Below are 17933 nucleotides of genomic sequence, written 5' to 3' on the forward strand. Positions count from 1 at the left end.
TGTTTTGGGTTAGAGTTGCTGTTGACTACCTACCTACAAGTCTGCAGACTTGTCTGCAGAGTGGGTCCAAAATCCCTAAAAGCGACAGAAACAGAGAAACATTTAGTTTGATAACATCGGATAGAGCGGGCACAGAAGCCAAATTTGAGTCCAGGGGACCCCATCCCCAGGCAGATATGCTTTGATTTCCATGTCTTCTGAATTCCTTCCTCATCTTTCACTGACTCCTGGTAACAAAACCATGTTGCCACATTTTGACAGCATTTCAAGTAGGCCAGTAATGATGATCCAGCGACCTGGACTTCTGTGCTTACTACAAGGTTTGGGYCAGCAGGGCAAGAGGAGCTCTTTCTCCTTCCCTAATTCCTCCTACCCCCACCCAGCAGTGGATGTTTTGCTGACATCATCTTAAAATTAACACCTCACATACATATTCTGGGATTTCATAATTTCAGAGGATGATCTTTATTCTCTAAGTGACATCATCATAAATTCCCTGCTCTTTATCCATTATTACATTAATAGCCAAAATTAAGGCACTGGGACACCTTAATTTAGAATAGTGATAAATAGGATATATATGAGATATTTAAAATAATTTATAAAGAAACCCCAAAACTACTCCTCCTGAAGAGACRCTGCATGCTCTTGAGGCACATTTTAATTTTTGGATTTGTCAGTACTGACACTTGCCACTTGAGGGAGTGCTGCATTAGGCTCTATTTTGGCTCTGATCCGAGTTCATTCTCAGTACTTTTACCTATATAGAGACCTCTCTCCATCTGGAAAATTCAGACTTCACAAGAGGATGTTTTGGCTCCTATAATCTACAAAAGAATCTTAAAACACAGTCTTAAAAGTTTTTGGACACTTACCTTTAGGGGTGTGTTCATCCGTTAATTGAGTCACTATGTGGAGCCCGAGAAGGACTTGCCAGGTTCTTGGAGAGGTGCCTACAGGCCTTGTAGGTCGTGTTCTGGTGCAGGTATTCACTAACAGGGTCACCCTAGCAGGTACYGCTGTGGCGGGCTGGTGCCTATGCTAGTCAAGCAGCTCTTTGAAATGCTTGTGATACCATCTCTGAATTAGTATGCAGAACACCTGTGTCTTCTGAATTTAGTGTGCCCAGGAAGCGAAGGGGTTTTGATCTCCTGCTTTAATACAGTCTTGTTTTACTGCATTATTTATTGTTTGCAAGTGATGGGGAGAGTTTGTTCGTGCTTCTGAAGAATAGCTGTGGGATGTTTTAAACTTTAAGGCGAAGTACCTGGTTTTAAATTGAGGGCAGGAGTCCAAGATGTGACATTTGCTTTCTATCTGTATTTAATAAAGGAAATCATGAGGGAATATGGCAGAAATCTTTTTTAAAATAGACCAAAGAATGGGATTCTTTCATATTAGTAATCTGTTATTGAATGATTTTCTGTGTTTTGACTTTTAATCTATATAGCTATATCTTTCTTGCTGTAGCAGAAATTTACTTCTTCCCCTTCATTGTTAGTTGAAATAATGAATCTGTTGCAGCTCACGTGTAATTCTATGTCTGTGTGTATTAGTCCTTTTGTACATGTGGTTTTGTGTGTGCATTGTTACACTTCTGTAGCTCTTAATATTTGTGTTGAAGTTACTCTGAAGAGGCATATTATGTAAGGGCTTATTTGAACAGTGCTTTCTAATAGCAATACACGATCATTTCCGTAGCAGGTTTGTACTCTTAACACATACGGCATAGACTGTCCCACTCATTTCACTACCAAGACAAGAAAAATGTAAATCCTTGGTGTTTTACCAAGTAAAAATAATGTGGGTATACAAAATACAGAAACTGTATTTTTTTGACACAACCTGAAAACCTTAAAATTTTCCATGAGGACATCCCCAGATAAATTATCCAGTGTGTTCAAATGACTGTCCTAATTATTCATGTTCTTTTCCAAGACTTAAAGCTAACTTTGTTCAGCCAGTGCTTGAACTAACTAGTTTTCAAGAGGAGGAATACCAAGACAAAATCCATGTAGGATGTCTGAGAGCATCTTTTCTGGGCACATTTTGTTCAGTCTGGTGAACTCTAAAGGTACAAAACTTGCAGTTCAAAATTTTACATAAATGTCATTCCCCTCAGAGCTGGTTAACAGCATCAAGAGCTGGGAGGATAGGAACTAAATTGACCAAGACTATTACTCTTACATATTTCAGCATTCTAAAAAAGCTTAGGAAAGTGGCTGGAATAGAATGTGCCCTTTATTCCAGAATAAAGGTAACTATTTAGTCTGCTCACAAAGCACAGTACCCATTCCAGGAGACTTGGATGCATCTATCCTGATTGACTTCTCCATGTCAATAAAGAATAGCACATTACATTGTGCGGAAACTTGCAGTCCCTTTTAGTCACAAGTACTTACTCTAAAATGTATTACAAGCTTGAACCAGCCTATATAAGTTAGTAACCTGGAGAAAGCAGTGCATTTTTTGAGTACAGACGAGGTCAAAACAATGGCTGAAAAATTCCATTACGTTAGTTGTTTCCATTATTTCTCATGTGTCTTTTTTGTATTACTTGTATATAGTGATACACTGATGGCAATCAAGTGTATGCCTTGTATATCCTTATGCAAATGTTGGTAAGTCTGAGAACTCTTTGTTGTTGTTTCCTCTATCTACTAGGAGCAGATCCATCACTGACAACTCATGTCAGCCTGAACTAGCTCCTTATCCATGGAATAAGGGCTGAGAACTTGGACATGTGATGCACAGATTAGATAGAGATTTCAATCCCCAGAACTCTATACAACATCCCTGTAGACAATGAATGTTGTCAAGGATGCTTTTTCCTGAGCTTCCCCATTCTTGTTTTTATTTGCTTTTGATTCTATTACTAAAGATATGATGGAGCATTGATTTTATCTTTGTAGTTATTTTTTTGTCTCCAGCAATTGCTTGTTCTAAGCTTTATTCTATATAAAATACACAAAACAGGCAAAAAGCAGGATCCCAGCCCTACACTTCAGACCAGAATTTGGTTTCTTCAGGGATCTGCTTGGAAAAATCCCATGGGATATGGCCCACTGCCTTGTGGCAAGGAATTTCAGAGTCCATCTCCCCTTCGTGAGGAAACACTTTATTTTTGTCTGCTTTTGAACCTGACTCCTCCTAGTTATTTTGCTGGAAGAGTGAATGAACTATTAATAGCTGTCCACCCTTTATGAGCCACTCAAAGTTCAGTAGACCGACTGTATTTGTTCCTCAGTCATGTCTTTTTTAGACTCTTAGTTTACACAGTTGTTTCCTTGCATGGAAGCCATTTCTTGCCTTTGAATACCCATAAAACCCTTTCCTAAATTTTTTTCATGATCTGCTATAGTCTTTTTGAGAGGTAGGATGAGGGGTGGGGAGAACCAGAACCATAAAAAGTGAATATAGGTGAACTGTGAGTTTATGAAGTAGAATAATGTTCTATCTTTCCTAGTGTTTACTAATATTTGATTTGCTTTCTCTGACTGCTGTTACGTACTGAACTGATACTTTAATGGAATTATTTCTCATAACCCCCTGATCTTGCTTCTGAATAGTAATCACCAATTCAGAGCACATCATTCTGTATTCAAAGTCAGGATTCCTGTCCATATACATAATTTTGCATTTACTTGTCTGAATTTTATTTGTGATCATAACCAAGTCTTCTGGACGTCTTCTGTTGGCCCTTGTGTTTAGTATGTGAGATAATGTATGCCAGATGAGTATATCAAAAAGCACAAAGTTTTGTGGAATTCACTGGTGACTCCCTGTTCCTCCACTGTGAGAACTCCTCCTTATTGAGTACCTAACGTTTCTTTTCTGTATTCTAATCAATGATTCATCCATGCAAGGCCATTTCCTCTTATSCTGTATCTGTTTAGTGTCCTTAAAAACCCTTGGCGAGGAACCTGTCAAACCTTTTGGAAAGTTAAGTATACTGTATCAGTGACATCTCCCATATCTACAGGAGTGCCAAACTTTTCTGGTAACAGAAGTTTTTGTTAGGTATTAACAGTTTTCCTTGTTGAACAACTTTTAACGGATTCCTAAATAATTAGTGATGTTATAAGAGAGAGAGAGAGGAAAGCTTCTATTTTTGATTAGTATCATCACCCTGCAGACTGTTCACTACTTTTTTTTTCTTTTAGTCTTTAACCAGCTTGAATAATATTTGTGACCTTTTTTATTTACTGCTGTGCTGAATCTGAGTTCATCTACTAAAGGATCATTAAACATTAAGGGAAGAAAGCTACTAGTGTGTGTTATAAACAGTGTAGGTGTGTTTTCTGTTTGGAGAATGTCACTTTGTTACATTTGTTACATGATAATGATGTTATAAAATGCAACATAATTTGTATATCTTCAAAAGGATGATCAAAAAATTCAGTACCTAACTAGTAGGTGTTCACTACTAAAAAAAAAAAAATAGTGCTCTCATGAAATGAATATAGGGTAGAACAAAAATTGAAAGTCATGCACCCAAAAAGGAATCATGGAATACACCCACTGATTACGTTATTCCTTCCACACAAATGCATATAGTAGACGTCTGCATTTTGCAGCTCAGAACAGCAGGAATATGCTCTATGAGCAAAAATGTTAAGTAGGTTTGTTATGGTATGGACAGTATTAGCTTAGCTGTTTGAATTCAAGTATCTGTGCAATTCAGTGTCAGAATTCTTCTATCATGGCAGGTGGGGGCAGGTTGATTGCTTTCAACAAAACAACACAGCATTCTTACCACTATAAAACGGTATGTTAATTTTCCTCTGTATTCAGCTATTTCATGTAGAAGATGGCTTTAGACTAACATTCCTGTCATAGAAATCAACTATTAGCAAAAAAAGGAAATAGCTAATACATATAGGATGTTTATATTTTCGATTTATGGGCTTTATAGAATATGAAGTATATCATACTGAATATTGTTGAAATATTAGTCTTTATTTAGCAAATGATGTTTTGAATTCCASGAAGTGACCTCTTAAAAATAGAAGTAAGGAAAGGAAATTAGCCTATGGCAGAAAATCACGGAGGGAAAATGAGGAAAAGAAATTCAGTGCAAGCAAAGGGGAATGACAGTCTAAATCAGAGAAAGGTGGAGATTTTCACAAAATGAAAAATGCATGGAGTGTGGGTGACAGCTGCCCCACAGTTGTTCTGTTCTAGAAATACCCAGTTAGTCTCTCCAGAAGCTCAACAGTCTCCTCCAAGTGTACCAGCTGATTTTAAAAAAACAACCAAACAAAAAAAAACAAAACAAACCAACTTTGCATGAACTTTGTCTTGCTGCTGTGGAAACCTGCTACTACAGAGAAATCCAGAATACTGTAAGACAAACCATGTTTCAAGTGTGAACAGACTGGTACGCTACAGAATGCTGCAGCCAGCTGCTGCAGTAAAATCCCAACTGCTTGCAAGGCCTGGGATTTGTGCCTGTCTGTGTTTTAACCCTGTTTCCACTGGCTCCTCTGACTGTTTCTCTGGACTACTGTCAGACTGTGTTTCCAAGCGGGCTGCTGGCATTTACGGGTGAGCTCAAGCAGCTTCCTGTCTCTAGCAGGAAAGGTTGCTGGTGCTCACCAACCAAAGCAATGAGCCAGAAGGCATATGGGCCTCCGTGGGGTTTTGGGTGCTTTCAGCCTAATGGGATTGATGTTGGAGGAGGAGGGGTGCAGGTAAGGTACCACAAGGCACAATCTGTTCTGGAGGATCTGGAGTACCTGGGACTGCATCATTGCAGATCGCTTCCAGCACGCTTCCTGATCTTTCTCAGGCACCAGACCATTGGTGGTCATAGGAACATACTTTTACTTTGGGAGTATTCTGGTCTTCCTGCTCATGCTCAGAACCAGGACCTGCTGCAAGGGTGCTGGCACCATGACACTGCCRCTGGCCCTGGTGCTGTGAGGGAGCTCCTGGGATGGGGTGTCACCTCCTCTGGTGACCTTGGTCCTTGGCAAGAAAGGAGGCAGCAGTGAGCGCCCTGTTGGAGCTTGCCATGATGGCCAAGCTGCTAAAAGCATTGGCCTCACCTGCAAACCGGTTTGCATCCAGCTGCTTGGTACTCTTCTCCAGGACCTTGGTGTGCTGGGGCTGCGGTTACACCTAGGCCTGTCTTGCAGGACACAGTCTGAAAGTTCCTTCTGCCCTTCAGTGAAATGTGAGAAAACAGAAACATTCATTTTGGTGTTCTCACACAGCGTGAGGTAGTGACGGTGTAAATAAGGTATGTGTATTTATTACTGAAATTACTAAAGCTAACCCATGGGATTTGCAGTATATGAACAGCTCTGCCATTATGCTCCTCTATGTGTTTTAACTGGGTAAATGCATGTGGAAGGCATCTATCCAGCATACCCTGTGCCTACGTCACAGGCAGTACTAACATGATTTTCTCATGTTTGTAGCATGTGGCAGCTCGGGGGGTGAGTGGTGGGAGGGCAGCGGCGTGCGGGGAGAAGCCGCGACCCGGCCCTAGGGAAGGAGACCCGTCCCTGGGCCCAGCTCCGCGTCCGGACCCTGCGGGAAAAACCGGACCTTTCCTGACCTTCTCTGCCGACGACGCGGCTTTGTCCTTCCAGGGCGCGGCCGCCGCTCCCTCGGGCGCCGCGGCGCGGCTGCTCCCGGTGTAGCGGCGCGGCCGCCGGCAGCTCGCCTCGGCTCCCCCAGCCCGGCCCAGCGGCCGCCGGTGAGGCCTGACCGCGTCTGCTGCGCCCCTCGCCCCGGCCGCGGCCTCCTCAGTTCGCCTCGCCCCGAACGCGGCTTCGCCTGGCGGTGCCGCGAGGCCGCCGCCATTTTGTGAGGGGAGGCGGCGGCGCGCGAGGCGGCGTCCCTCCGCGGCGCGGGCGCGGGGGGGAGGTGGAAATGGCGGCGCTGCGTCCCGCTGCCCCGCGGCGCGGGCGGGAGGCTGCGGCGAGCTGCGCTGTGTGGTGKTGTGCCGCCCGGGGGCCCCGCGGCCGAGGGGAGGCGGGCGGCAGGCGGGCTGAAGGCGCCGCAGCCCCGTCCGGGGCGCGCTCAGCCCTCGGCTCGGCGTTCGGCACGGCAGCGCTGCTTTAACGCCTTAAAGCCTGATTGGGTTTTCAGAGAGGTCGGTAGCAGGAAGCTTTCATTAGGCGCAAAAATCTGGGCGGTGAAACCTGGGTTCTGGTCAAACAGCGAAAGCTTTCATCTAGTCTCTTCGCCTCTGTTTTATGTGGGTGGTGGGGCTGATTTTTAATCTTTCTGAATCGCTTTGAGTTGTGCAGGGAAAGAAAAGCTCTCTGTAAAGGCAGAAGGCTTTGTGTGTTTTTAGAAAACTGATGTAAGAAGAGATTGACATATTGGTATACAGACTATGATTAATTCAGAATAGATTATTGTGCATACTTTGTTTGCAGATTGTATCGTACCGGAAGAACTGTGTACCAAAAGGTTTGTGAGAAGAAATGACGTTTCAGAGTTGGCCACTGACAGGTTTAGAATATAGAACTTAAGGTTATTTATGCACCCAAATCCGGCTTCCTTCTGTTACAGCAGAGACTTGGCAATTTGATCGTGTAGGTCTTTGCTCTCTGTTTGACGCTCTAAACAAACAGCTGGATCCTGAACAGATCTCAGAGTTTACAGCTTTTTCAATTTTGGGTGGACTTACAAAGGGACAACAAAAGGTGTGATCTTGGAATGGTGCCACACCAAATTTCACACCTGTTTCAAAAGTGATGGTGTTTTTTCTTGTGTGTTTTTTTTTCCCCTAATAGCTTAAAAGAACAGGTTTTGCTTCTSTATCATTTTAGAAACAATTCTCCAAGGATTTAATTATGACTCTCAAAACGGAAAAATTTCCAGACGGTGAAAATCTAGTGAAGTTTATGTGCAACTGTAAATGTCTAATACTGAGAATTAACTGTGGGTGGATCAGTCTGTATTATACCATAGTTCCACTGTTACTTTAAAATACTGCTTTACATTGCATCAATGTTATTAAGATCAAGATGGTTTTTTGTTATCTTGTTCCATGGATGTTAGATTAAACAAGGCCATTTCTAGATACTGTCAAAAATCAAGAATCAACGTCTAGGTTTGAAAATATATTTCCTCGATTGTAATTTTTTTGTGGTAACAGTAATTGTTTCTCAATGATAGTAGTTTCTAACAGCAGTAACTATTTTATTTCTAGTGTACAGAAGCATGTTTTTACCACGATCTCTTAAAGTCAAGAGGAGTGCTGATGAAGACAAAAGTACAGCTAAGAAAAATAAATTTTCTTCTGAAGAATCTTTGCTAGAGGAGACCACAGAGGTCCAAGATTGTAAGTCAGTTACAAAAGAAACTTCTGCTTCAGGATGCAGTTTGCATGAAGCTGTACAAGAATGCAGAGAACCTGTAGCTGTTCCGTCAGATCTTGGTGTTGCTAGTACATCTTTGGGAAAGGACAACCAAAATACTGATGAAGACAGCTCTTTGGAAGAACCCATAAAATCCTTCAGCAAATCGCAGCGCTGGGCAGAACCGGGGGAACCTGTGTGTGTCGTCTGTGGTCGTTATGGAGAGTATATCTGTGATAAAACAGATGAAGATGTGTGTAGCTTGGAATGCAAAGCCAAACACCTTTTACAAGCTCAAGAAGAGGAAAAAATGCTAAAATCTGACCAACTCACAAAAGCAGAATCTCAAGCAGAAACTCTTCTTGATACATCTTATTCCTATAAAGATCACTCCTTTATTTTAGGTTTGCAAGATGAGCAGATTAGGAACCTTAAATTGCAATTAGGTATTGCCGTCCTGGGCCAGCAAGTTCCAAGACCTATTATTGAGTTTGAACACTGTGGTTTTCCTGAAACTTTAAACTGTAATTTAAAGAATTCTGGCTACGAAGTTCCAACTCCCATCCAAATGCAAATGATTCCTGTTGGACTATTGGGAAAGGATATTTTGGCTAGTGCGGACACTGGCTCAGGAAAAACAGCAGCCTTCCTGCTCCCAGTTATTATGAAGGTTTTAAAAGAGGTAATCAAACTTCGCTTGTTTTGAGAAGGTGGTTTGCAACTTTGTCTCCAGGTTTCTCAGTGTAATTGAGAATGTAATTGCAGTGGTTTTTATTGAAATTCARTGGTTTATTTTATTTTGATTGATGTGCATTGTTATTTTTGAGGGGAGGGTCATTGATTGTTTTTAATGACTTTGAATGTTTTTTTCACTCCCTGGTCAGGAAATAAAGCATCTCCATTAACATTTCTTAACAAGCAGAACTGTGTATCAGGTAAAATAACTAAACTCTGATAGATTTATTAAATGACTTAAAACACAAAGTGAAAATAATTCCGGGCATTCTGTATGTCAGCTGCTGCTATCTCTTGATGTATCAGATGGCTGAAAGAGATTTTTTTGACATTTGCATGATTTCACAGACTAATTAATGTTGGGATATGTTCAGCTGACCATCAAATAATTAGAGGAATTCAGGTAGTATAATTTCTCAGATCTGCTAGTTCTTAAAACAGCTTCCCGCAGTCTCAAAGGAGAGGGAGATCAATTAAGAAAACTTCTGCTTCAGAAGGATATGAGTGTATAATGAGGAAATAATGACAAATAGTATTCTGTACCATGTGTATGATTTAGTATTGCTTTAGTATTTTTATTCAGAAGAAGAACAAGAATATCTTTGAAAATTCTGGACCTGATTCTCACTGATGTTTTGGACCGTTTAGATCCCTTTACATATATATATTTTTTTCAAATGAATTATTTAAAGATTATTTAATTAACTTTTAATCTTCAAAGTACTATAGCATTAGTTTTAAGAATAGAAGCATTATGATTAAAGTCTGCAGGACTGATTGTGTGCTTATAATAACATGTACAAAWTTATGGCCTCAATGAATAATACTTCACCTTAATTTCTTTACCTGCTGTTCTGTACTCTTCATCTTCAGGGTACTTTACAAGTTAATGTATATTTCAAGAAGGAACTTTTTTTTGTTGTTTAAAATAGTTTTAATTTTAACTTAGAAGTGAGGCATTCATGAGGAATCTAGTGATGAGATATTATTTGACAGTTCTTGGCTTCTCATCACCTACTTGGATACCTTTTTTGTGGCGGTAAGTTAAGCTGAACACTGTTGCCTAGTTAAAAACAGCTGAAAAAGCCCTTTATGAGAGGGTGTTTAGCTTTGCACTTCCTATGATGATGCAGTGGCAAAGGAACAACCTCCTACTGTTGATCATTTGTAAATATTCCAGTTGAAGAACAAAAACAAAAAGAAAAACAAACAAAAAGCTATTAAGTAAAATTGTGATTGTAGTATCGATATATGGGAGAGCTTTGTTATTTGTTGAACAGGGTGTTTTGAATGACTGATGATCAGTATTGCTGAAATAACGTGTTTTAGAGCAAGACCCTTGTTCTGCCATTTTTCTGTTTTAGCTTATGTTCCTTTTACTTTGTTGCTAGATGTTAACTGGATTTGGGAAACTGTATTAACTGTATAACTGTGCCACAATAAAGGGAAATATCCTGTACCTGTAATATCCAGACTTTTAAAAACTTTTAAAGGTTTCTAGAGATTCAGGTAGCATCCTGTGTGTTGAGTTCCTGTGAAATTTATTACGAATTGCTGTTGTAAATTCAGTGCAATAACTAAAATAGAAGAAAACGATCTTTACAAACAGTTCCATGCTTTGTGTGCTTTTTTTTTTTTTTGTCAGGAAGCTATTTTAACACTGCATTTACACATGTATTAATTTTTGTTCTCAAAAGTTGAGTAAYTGAGGGATTGACTTTCTTGGTATGCACTGTTAACAGGTATAATCCCTTCCTACATTCTGTCTTCAGTTCAGATAGAGTATTTGCAGTCTAACTGCATCCACCATAACTGCAGTACGTATTTTATAATTTAATGTTGGGAGATTTAATCTTGAAAGATTTTTGCCTAAATAATAAAGCAATTCTATGTTCAACATTGTTTTTGTTTGTTTGTTTGTTTGTTTGTTTGTTTTCTAGACTGAAACTCCATCTGCACTTATTTTAGCACCAACAAGAGAGTTAGCAATTCAGATAGAGAGACAAGCTAAAGAACTGATGGCTGGTTTACCAAACATGAGAACAGTCCTCCTGGTAGGAGGGTTACCACTGCCACCACAGCTTCACCGTCTCAAGCAAAGTGTTAAGGTAAGGACTAAAGCGAGAAAGATCCTAAGGAAAGATCCTGTGAAGAGCTATGTTTTAGTGACATTCACAGAAAAGAAAAATGTTAAATGTGAAATGTTACTTTTAACATGTATGGATCCAAAAAAATATGGAGTTTTTCATAAGTCTAAACTATCAGAAATAATTGTTAGCTCCTGGAAATTTTACAGTATTTTTTTAAACGTTTGACTTTTGTTTATACATATAATAGCTTTATTTTTGAAAGGGTTTATTTTCATGTATAATACTGCTGCTTTCAAAGAGCGAAATATAAGTTACAATTGTAAATGTAAGTTACAATTCCTTCTTCTTTAAAAAAACCTTCTTTTTTTAATGTGGATTACCTTGCTGGTATTTAGAAATTTCCATTAGAGTACTAAAAAGTCCATTTCCTTTTGAGGCTTTCTAATGTATTAAGTTACCTGCAGAGGTTTCAAGACTCTAACTTGAATATAAATAATTTCACTATTTATTGCCCTTCTCATGAATGTGCTGTAACCTTATTGTTTTTCTAGGATAGTCATCTTTTCTTTCATGGAGTTTTTAATGCCTGTTATTTTTGTTGTCTTTTGTTAGGTTATAATAGCAACACCTGGAAGACTTCTAGAGATTTTAAAGCAAAGTTCTGTTCAACTCCATGGCATAAAAATCGTAGTAGTGGATGAAGTAAGTTTTTAGTTATTGGGGCTGTATTGTCTATAGAGAGGTTATTGAAGACCCAGTGTGGGTGCCTAGTCAAACTGATTAAGTATATAGAAAGTACATTATAAAGACGAAATATACTTCTTAGTGTTAAAAATTGAAACTTTCTGTTATGTGAAATGTGTTTGAACCGTGCATGCACTATTGGTTATAAAAGACTTGCACACCTGACAGCCAGGGAAATACTATTAGACCAGAGTGAACCAGTTGATTTTCATTTTCTCACTTGGGTTTTTTTCTAAAAATACTCCTCCTTTGAGATAATTACATGCTAATCATAAAAATTACAGTTCTTATGTCAATTCAAGTTGAAGATTCTGCTGTTTATTGAAAAATCTGGTACAGATCTAATATTTTCTACTCAGGTGGATACCATGTTAAAAATGGGTTTCCAGCAGCAAGTGTTGGATATTTTGGAAAACATCTCTCATGATCATCAAACCATATTGGTGTCGGCCACAATTCCAGTGGGCATTGAACACTTAGCAAATCAGCTTCTGCACAATTTTGTAAGAATAACAATTGGAGAAAAGAATCTGCCATGTTCTAATGTTCGCCAAATTATCTTATGGGTGGAAGAACCATCTAAAAAGAAAAAACTGTTTGAAATACTAAATGTAAGTATAATATTTTTCTCATACAAACAAATTATCCATGTGTCTTCACACACCTCTGTCAGGTTCTCACCTTTGATTCTAATCTGTATGTAGTGAAAAGGTGGAATGAGGTTAAGCACATAACTGCACCAACTAGTTGAGTAGTTCTGCAATGGAAGAACTTTGATGGCAATTTTAGGGATTTTTCCACCCCTGTCACTCACACCTCCTTCTGTGCAGCAGCAAATTGGATCCCTCACTGGCCCCAGTTAAAAATGACTTCTTTTTTTGGTGGTTCATAGTATGGTACCTCAAAGAGTTGTACTGGCATATCTGTGAATTAGAGAGGGATACAACTTTCTTAAGCAGTTATAGCTGCTTTATGGTCTGGGAGTGGTTTGTCATTTTAAAAGTCATGAAAGAAATGAGTGAGAAAGCTAATTTAGTTCTTTGTAACTTTCTTGTGAATATTCTGTTTAGCAATAATAAGGGCCTTAATCCCTTATGTATTTTTTTTAAGAGTATGTGGGGGAGGGGGGCATCTTGGCTGAGGTTATACAAGAAATAAATGGGAGTTTTTAGCTCAGCTTCAGAACTTACAGAAAGCCAAAATTATCATGTAACATTTAAAGGAACATAAAAGAAAGCTTTTAATTCAAAGAAAATATAAAGAGATAAATATGGGTTCTGATTCTTATGAATCCTTTTATGTTCCTTGATGTACAGATTTGTGTAGTTTTAGTGCTGATATCGTGTTCCTTCTTATCTAGAATTTAAGAATATTTGTTCATCCAAAAGTGTTGTTAATACTACAGAGATAATGAGCAGCAGAAATTGAATCCAAGTTGTTGATGATGAGCAATCAACTGTTGTAGTACCTTTTTATATAAACTGTTTAATTATACAGGATAAGAAACTCTTCAAGCCTCCAGTGTTGGTATTTGTGGACTGCAAATTAGGAGCAGATCTGTTGAGTGATGCTGTTCATAAGATTACAGGATTGCAATGTATATCCATGCACTCTGAAAAGTCTCAGGTGGAAAGAACAGAAATACTACAGGTTTGTGCCTCCTAAAGTCACATGGGTTTAATAGATTTAAAATGGCTAATCTTTTTTTTTTTTTTTTTTTTTTAAGGTGGTTTAATTTGAATGAGTTAGGTCATAATTTGCTGTCACTTACAGAATGATTCAGAATAATACATCAAAACTTCTGCAACTACAGTTCTTGTTTTCATCAGATTGTTGTTCTCTGGGAAGCGATTTATAGCATATTTACCTCTCTATTAATTGCATTTCTGTAGTAAAGCCTGGAGCGTTGTGGGGGGGACAAACAAAATTATAGGTAATAATTCTGTTTTAAATGTAGGTAAACACTGGGGACTATTTCTTAGGTTATTTGCTTTGGATTGGGAATTTAAGTATGCATTTAACTTTAATTGATGCTTCTTTATTAAAATTTTGGTTTTGGTCTCTCTCTAAACAGTTCTTGGTGAATGATATTCTGTGTGACCCATTTAAATTATGAACACAGGGGGGCTTTTTTTTTTTTTCTTCTGCAATAGAATAATCCCACTGGGCATGTTTTGATGCTGTATAGCCAACTCTAACCTGTGCTTGGAGAGGTCCAAAATGCAAATAAGGAAAAATAAGAGAAGTAATTTCTGTTTTTCTCCCCTGGCAGGGATTACTTCAAGAGAAGTATGAAGTTATAGTAAGTACTGGAGTCCTTGGACGAGGACTTGACCTTGTCAATGTGAAACTGGTAGTAAATTTTGATATGCCTTCCAGTATGGATGAATATGTACATMAGGTAAAAAAAACAAAACCAAAAAAAGTTGCATGAATTATTTACCAAAACATTCTTTTAAAAAGCATACGGAAATATACCACATCTAACTATGGAAATTTAAATCGGAATATACAAACGTAAAGATGCTTTCTATCTTCAGAAGATTGTTCCTCCAGGAAAGTAAAGAAAGGTGCTTGAATATTTCTTCAATGAGTCTCTTGCATAAAAGCTTCATTTTCTGGATCAGAGTAGAAATAGTAGAGTGATACTGCTCTTCAGTCATTTATGTCCGCACTGTTATTCCTCTCTCCGCTTTGTGCTCTCTTACAGCATTTTGCTTATATAAAAAGTAAGATTTACCATATTTTTACTATCGGGGGGGGGAAGGGTGAATACCCCTTTTTCTGCTGCAGCTCATCTACACTGTGGGATATGCATGTAATACAGAGAGGAATTTATTCTTGAATTTTCTTTGTTCCCTTCTCCCACCCCAGTATCTCTCCTCTGTCTGATTTTTCTGTGATATGCCTGAGGACTTACTGTATAAAAGAGAAGAGGAAAAAAAAAAAGTGATATGTGGTGTGTGTGTATGTATGCATACACACAACAGTGTAGCTAGCAGATCAAGAGAACTGATTATTCCTCTCTGTTTGGCAGTCATGAAGCCACAGTACTGTAGGATAGTGTCCAGTTTTGAGGCTCCCAGTACAAGAAATGCTGACAAACTCTAGGCATTTTGGAGAAGCTCGGGGAGCTGATGCATGTGACATGGAGAGAAGCTGAGGGAGCTAGGCTTGTGTGGGCTGGGGGAGAGAAGGTTCAAAGCAGGGTTGAATTGCTGTCTTCCAGTCTGTAATGGATGGTTACAGAGAAAACAGAGCTAGACTCTGCTTGGAAATGCAAAATTAAAGGATGAGAGGCAATGGTCACATGTTGCTTCAAGAGAAATTCTGACCTGATACTTTTCACAGTGAGTAGTTCACTAGTGGAACCAATTGCCTAGAGAGGTTATGGAAGCTATGTCCTCAGAGATGCTCAAAACTCCACTGGCGAGGTCCTGAGCCACCTGATCTAACTCTGAAGTTAGCCTTGCTCTGAGTAAGAGGTTGGATGGGATGACCTTCAAAGGTCCTTTCAACCAAAATTATTTGGTGTTACTAAATGCCGTACTTCTCTCTGTTTTTAATTACCTTTCTGGTAAAGTTCCAAAGAAGTAGTAAATAAATACAAAAAATAATTTTTTCCAGTAAAGAACCTAAAAAAACCATCAGAACTATACTGATGCTAAAACACTATTTTTAAGTAGAGAGTCTTTGTAGATTTTTCTTCTAATTTGCTCAAGAGCTTCAGATAATATTGAGAAATAGGCTTTGAAAGTAAAGATTTTCTTTTTTGTGGTGATAATTGTACATATCCTACTTGATACTAGATAGTTGTATGCGGCATTGCTATGATAACTTTCAAAATGTTATTTGGGTCAGATTTACTGTAAGTATTTAATTTGATTGCCTGTAGGTTATATCATGCATCCAAGTATCAACATTAGACTTCTGGTTTGTCTCAAATACAAGTGTTAATTTTAGATACATTTAAACCAAAGCTTCAAATCTGCATATTATGAATTCAGGAATTTTTCAGAACTTTGTGCTTAGGGGATGAGGTACAGAGATTTGGCCTTGTCATTTATATTAGTTGTTGAATACCTAAATCTATTTTATAACAGAAAATAAACTTTAAGGAGACCTGAAGGAGTTCCATTAATATTGATAACTGAAAATGAACTTTCGTTTTTTCAGGTTGGAAGAGCAGGGAGGTTGGGTCACAGTGGAACTGCAATTACTTTTATCAATAACAACAGCAAGAAGCTCTTTTGGGATGTTGTGAAGAGAGTAAAACCAACAGGCACCATTCTTCCTCCACAGCTGCTGAATTCCCCATATCTTCATGACCAAAAGAGAAGGGAACAACAGAGACTTAAACAATTACAGAATAGCCTTGTAACAGGAGACAATATTATGGACATTATTAGAAAACATGACAAAAATAATTCTCAGAGGTAGTAAAGGTGCATTTATAGCTATCTTAGGTGATTATAATGAAAATGTGATTAGAAAATAAACATGAATTATGGTGTCTTGTATTTTGCTTTTTTTAAAGAAGCTTACATATACATTTTTTTTAAGGAATCTTATATTTGTTTCATCTATATTTTGAAATACAAAATATTGTGGGTTTGAATTATAGTAGTGCTTAATCAAAATATTCTATGTAAGCCTTTTTTTTTTTTTTTTCAAAATTACTAGTCTTGGGTCTTGCTTACAACACAAATGGAGAAGATATTCTTTATTTTGTTTTAATATTTCAGAATTTCAGAGTTCCTGTGAAACATTCTTTTGGTAGTTTTTATACCATTATACTGATGCAAGAGGCTTGTAAAAGAAGAAAACATGGCTTGAAAACTTCCTCTCCCCCCAGACTCCCTACCACCAAATTGTGTTGTATTACTTATCATCCAAATCCTGAGACAGGTCTGATTAAACTAATCGCTCAAGCTTCAGTCTAACCAAAACCAAAATACTACAGTGACCTTTCTTCCTGCTGTGATGCATGACTTTATTGCAGATCAAGATGGCCAGGTAGTTAGATGTTACCCCTAGGCATTGCATTTCTGCTGTTTGGTCAAGGGGCAGCAATATGATGGAATGACTTTGGTATCAAATTAAAATTTTTAAAAGCTTAGTAGCTGATTTGTTTCAATAGAGACAAAAAGAATAGTGCGAAGTAGTATGTAGGTTTGTTCTTGCTGCTCCAAGACAGGTGAGATAACTGCAGGCAACGGTGCCGCGTTTACCCCCTGCAAATTTGTACTGTTGTTGCTGACGCCGCTCCCAGAGCTTCTGTGGTAGCTGGTGCAGAGGGCAGGCGATGCTGCCTTCGTGCCGCTGCTGCCTGCCGATACATACCCTAACCCTGCTTTAGGGGAAGGAACCAGAAGGGCGCTTCTGTGGTGTCTGTTAACTCTTCTCAATACAACTTAAATTATTTCCCATGTAATGAGTGCTGATGCCCTGAAATACCATACTTAAGATTTCTACTATTTTCTATGCAGTGTTGCTTCTACTTTAGCATGATCTAATATGGGGAAAACAACTCAGGTTTTTCCTGTCAAATTTTTTTCCTGTGCTTTGTCGTTTGTCTCCCTCCGCTGGATTTTTTTTTTTTTTTACTTTATTTCCAAATACTAAATCTTGTTTAAAAAATAGAGAATGAGCAAAATATGTACCCTCCTTGGGAAGGATCCCTTTTAATTCCTGTGGTGACTTCACGAACCAGTACTTGACAGTCTTTCTCAGCCTGCAATCCTCCAGCTGTTAAACGCTAAGAAATCTTGTTTTTGTCTAACGCGAGGCTCGCTAAACGTCGCATTCAAAGCGCACGTCGGGCTCGCCCCTGAAAGCCCTTTCCCCTCGCGGCGGCGGGGTGTGAGTGGTGGCGCGAGCCCCCCGCGCAAGCGCGCGCACTGCCTCGGGCGGGGCGGGGGCCTTTGCCACGCCCACCGGTGGCGCACGTGCTCTCAGGGAGCCAATCCCCGTGGGCGCGGCGCATTCGAAACGGAGCAGGGAGAGGGCGCGAGCCGCGGCCGGTGCGGAGCGGAGCGGCGCC

The 17933-nt window shown here is 39.1% G+C and overlaps 2 protein-coding genes across 6 annotated transcripts in view; both read left to right on the top strand.

Moving 5' to 3' along the window:
- DDX59 (DEAD-box helicase 59) overlaps nucleotides 1–16410 on the top strand; it is a 33243-nt gene extending 16833 nt beyond the window's left edge. The window contains exons 1-9 of one of the 5 annotated variants that reach the window (XM_026087878.1): nucleotides 6676–6706; nucleotides 7395–7428; nucleotides 8174–9003; nucleotides 10997–11164; nucleotides 11759–11848; nucleotides 12250–12501; nucleotides 13388–13540; nucleotides 14163–14291; nucleotides 16067–16410. In XM_026087878.1, coding sequence (XP_025943663.1) covers nucleotides 8185–9003; nucleotides 10997–11164; nucleotides 11759–11848; nucleotides 12250–12501; nucleotides 13388–13540; nucleotides 14163–14291; nucleotides 16067–16330 — 1875 coding nt within the window. In that variant the 5' untranslated portion in view covers nucleotides 6676–6706; nucleotides 7395–7428; nucleotides 8174–8184 and the 3' untranslated portion in view covers nucleotides 16331–16410. Of the gene's footprint in view, nucleotides 1–6640; nucleotides 6707–6895; nucleotides 7106–7394; nucleotides 7429–8173; nucleotides 9004–10996; nucleotides 11165–11758; nucleotides 11849–12249; nucleotides 12502–13387; nucleotides 13541–14162; nucleotides 14292–16066 lie in introns of those variants that run through there. The other 4 variants (XM_026087881.1, XM_026087879.1, XM_026087877.1 and 1 more) reach the window with 4 other exon arrangements.
- Nucleotides 16411–16437: 27 nt separating this feature from the next.
- The window catches only part of KIF14 (kinesin family member 14), a 39492-nt gene continuing 37996 nt past the window's right edge, over nucleotides 16438–17933 (top strand). The window contains exon 1 of the mRNA XM_026087882.1: nucleotides 16438–16906. Within this exon, the coding sequence (XP_025943667.1) occupies nucleotides 16878–16906 (29 nt within the window). The 5' untranslated portion in view covers nucleotides 16438–16877. The remainder of the gene's footprint in view (nucleotides 16907–17933) is intronic.

Source organism: Apteryx rowi, unplaced genomic scaffold (genome assembly GCF_003343035.1).
Source record: "Apteryx rowi isolate R43461 unplaced genomic scaffold, aptRow1 scaffold_74, whole genome shotgun sequence".
Classification (NCBI taxonomy): domain Eukaryota; kingdom Metazoa; phylum Chordata; class Aves; order Apterygiformes; family Apterygidae; genus Apteryx; species Apteryx rowi.